Raw genomic sequence first — 3,926 nt, 5'->3', positions numbered from 1 at the left:
GTCCGGGGACCTGAACGGTGGTTAGCCATATGGGAGTCCAACACCTCAACCACTGCACCACCTGCCAGACCCCCCAAAAACATACCTTTACATCATGAGCGCATTCTGTATTTTGTATTCAATCTGGTTCCATTTTTAATATTTCTTTTTTTAATAATTATTTTTTATTTAACTTCATTAATTTATTCATTTATTTTAATTTGACCAGAGAGGGCCAGAGTGAGAGAGAGAAAGGGAAAGTGAGAAAGCAGGCAGCCAAGTCCAAGACTCAAACTGTGATCGGCCATGTGGGAGTCCAGCACCCTTACCTAACATGCCACCTGCCACCCCCCTCCCATTTTTAATATTTCTAAGGTAACACACTAAATTGATTTTGTGTGCCACTAATGAATCATTCACATTTTGATAAACACTGCTCTAGGTTTCAAATCAACTATCTTTCCTTTTTTCTTTTTTTTTTTCTTTCCTTGTTTCTTTCGTTCAATTATTTTCAAGGAATTCGAAAAATTTCAATTTTGAAATTTTAAAACTGGATTGATTTTTTTAATGTTTTTATTTAACTTTTTATGCATTTATTTATTTTAATTTGACCAGAGAGGGACAGAGTGAGAGAGAGAGAAACAGAGAGAAAGTGAGAAAGCAAGCTGGTGGGTCCAGGACTCAAACTGCAGGTGACCATGTGGGAATCCAGTCGCCTAACCCACCATGCTACATGCTGGCCCCTGGATTGATTGTTATTGCCACATAAAAGAAATAAGAAAAAAAAGAAAAGAAATAGAAACTGCAAAGACTTAGAAAAGTGCTACTGTGATTCAGAAGAATCACATTCATTTCTGTTTTGGCTTGGCTTTTACTTTAATTTTTATTTCTTTATTTCTTTAATTACCGAAGAGCACATGCCCTCACCAGAGAAAGAGAAAAACCACCTCTTAATGAGGCGTGATCATGCCGTAATTCCTTCTCCACTTAGTCAGGATTTGGGGCATGCACACACTTGCACCTGGTATGTTTTTCAAGCTGCTGAGGTCAGGATTTGAACTGTAGTCAGCCATGTGGGATCAGGCTTTCTTAACCACTAGGTTAAGGGGCGAGCCCTGGCCTGGCTCTAAATAGCAGCTTCCCTGGTAAACTAAAGAAGCACTCTAATCTGAAGTACAGTGATCAAATTGCAGTGGATTTGCCAATACCCACAAGTGATGATCATGATCCACGTAATTATCTCTTAAGACATCAACCATAAATAAATAAATAAATAAATAAATAAATAAATGACATCACCTACATGCTCACTTTAGCTTTTTATTTTATTTTTTAAAATATTGATGGTTATTTTGGTGTGTTCTTAAAGTTCTACAATTGGTTTAGAGAAAAACATCATGAGGAGCTGAGTCTTGGAGGATAAGAGTTTCCTAGATGAAAATGAGACAAGTACTGAAACAGAACAGAAAGCGGTCCCAAGGCATCAAAAAGATGGGCCTGTCCATGAAAAAGTTTGATGTTTAGGTTGGCTGTGCTTCTCTAGGAAGAGTAGAAGGAAATAAACCAGACAGGTAGAATATGTCATCATATTTTAAGAAGTCAAGACCCTCCCTTTTTTTTTGCCTTAGGGCGGGTGCACTCACCGGATGAGAATGAAAGAGTGAGAGGGAATCCCTTCTCCTCCATTCACCTCCTGGAATCTTTGGCACGCACAAATATTTGCCCATCATGATTTTCAAGCCACCAGGCGGGGGACTCGAACTGCAGTCAGCCATGTGGGAGTCTAGTGACATAACCACTACACCATCTGCTGGCCCCGAAGCTGATCCCATTTTAAGTCAGTATTGTTGTAAGGCACAAAATGCAATCCCTTAGAGAAAAGGAACATCAGAGGCATTTTAGGAAGGGAGTTGACATGATGAAATTTAGCTTTTTAAAAAATAATTCTGACGACAATGGAGAAAATTAATTAATCAGGTTAGGGAGCCCAGTTAGGAATCTTTAGAAACAAAGTGCAGCCCACATGAGGCCTTATACTGGTGTAGAATAATAACAATAATAGTAATGAAATGAATAGAGCTTTGTTACTTAAGCTTTTCTTTTTTTTCTTTATATTATTTATTTAAACTCGAACCAGCTAGCAGCAGGGTGGTTGGGACTACTGGATCCCACCTGGCTGATTTCACAGCTCATGTCCTGACCAGAGGCTTGAAAAACATGCCAGGTACGGACTAGCAGTTAGCATAATGGCTATGTGGCTGGACTTCCACGTAGTTGACCACGATTCAAGTCCCGGACTCAATGGCTTACACTCATGCTGGGCGTTGGGCATGCGTGCCCAAGATCCCGAGAGGAGAATGGAGGAGAAGGGATTGTGGTGTGGCCATCCCCCCTGGGTGGGGGGTGATTTCTCACTTTCTGTCTCTCTGTCTCTCTCTGTCTTTCTGGTGAGCGCACGTGCCCTGTAGCAAAAGCCTCTCCAAAAAAAAAGAAGGAAAACATGCCAGGCATGTGTGTATGCATGCCCAGAATCCCAAGGGGATAATGGAGGAGAAGGGAGTGTGGTGTGGCTGTCTACCCAGGGGGTGATTTCTCTCCCCAGGCCTCTATCTGGCCCCATCTCTCTCCAGTGAGTGCACACACCCTATAGCAAAAACTAAAAACAAAACCAAAAAAAGCCCAATACTCAATCTGTTCTGTAGCCTGTAGCTAGTATATACCTATCCGTGATGTCGCTAGCATATACCTATTTACCAATGAGGGACAAAAGGCAGAGAAGGTCATGTGCCTTATTCAAAGTCACGTAGCAGACAGGGGCCCCAGAGTTCCAATGCAAATCCACCTGCTTTTGGAGCCCAGATAATGTAACCTTGTATAAATGTAGCCAGAGGCAAGGCTGGATTTGTGAGATGTTTCTGAGAAAACCACAGTAGCACAAAGCAGCAGCAGAATATAGTGGAGAGCAGGCTCTGGACTCAGACTACCTGGATTCCAGTCTGTGTAACTGGAACAACTATTTAAAGCATCAGAGACTATTTCAAATAGGCTGACTTTCAGACTCCTCTCTAAAGCAGATAATAACAGCACCCGAAGACTATTATTAAAGGCTGTTATTGTGACCAAACTCAAATCAGCTTTGCTCGCCCATGTGGTATAAAACCAAACTATAGGTACGTGGTCTGATGAAGGAAGGTACAGCTTCATTGCAAAGCACAAAGCAAGGAGAGTGGGCAGCTCATGCTGAATAAACCCGGTCTCCCTGAAAGACATTCTCCACATGTATTTTTAAGGACAAAATTAGGTGTGGAGGTCTCAGGTGCAAGAGCAGTTCAGTGATTGATTCAAGAGGGCATGATCATCTCGTGGGCATTTATTTTTTTTTTAAGAAATATGTATTCGGGACCAGCAGTTGGCGTAATGGCTATGTCGCTGGACTCCCATGTAGTTGACGTAGTGGAGTCCTGGACCTGGTGGCTTAAACTCACGCGGCGTTCATGTGCGTGCGTACCCAAGATCCCAAGAAGAGAATGGAGAAGAAAGGATTGTGGCTGGCCATCCTCCCTGGGAGGTGATTTCTAACTTTCTGTCTCTCTGTCTCTCTCTGTCTTTCTTGCCAGCACACATGCCCTATAGCAAAAACCTCTCCAAAAAAGTCAATAGAACAAGTTCACAGAGAAGTTATTTATTCATTCATTGATTTTATTTTGACCAGAGAGAGGCAGAGAGAAAAAGAAGATGGAAAGCGGGAAAGCAAGCCATCAGAACCAGGACTTGAACCATAGTCACCCATGTGGGAGCGTCCAGTGCCTTAACCACTATGCCACCTGCTGGTTCTCATCTCTGTGGGCATTCTTTTTTTTTTTTTTTGAGAGGTTTTTTGTTATAGGGCAAGTGTGCTCGCCAGAAAGACAGAGACAGAGAGACAGAGAGTGAGAAATCACCCCCCA

General features: G+C 42.2%; 1 protein-coding gene across 1 annotated transcript in view; it reads right to left on the bottom strand.

Moving 5' to 3' along the window:
* Window positions 1-3,926, bottom strand: part of RAVER2 (ribonucleoprotein, PTB binding 2) — a 99,637-nt gene that overhangs the window by 90,050 nt on the left and 5,661 nt on the right. Inside the window, exon 3 of the mRNA XM_006147547.3 lies at window positions 2,734-2,894. Within this exon, the coding sequence (XP_006147609.1) occupies window positions 2,734-2,894 (161 nt within the window). The remainder of the gene's footprint in view (window positions 1-2,733; window positions 2,895-3,926) is intronic.

Source organism: Tupaia chinensis, unplaced genomic scaffold, assembly GCF_000334495.1.
Source record: "Tupaia chinensis unplaced genomic scaffold, TupChi_1.0 Scaffold000215_1, whole genome shotgun sequence".
Lineage (NCBI taxonomy): Eukaryota > Metazoa > Chordata > Mammalia > Scandentia > Tupaiidae > Tupaia > Tupaia belangeri.
This window is presented reverse-complemented; position numbering and strand designations above follow the sequence as displayed.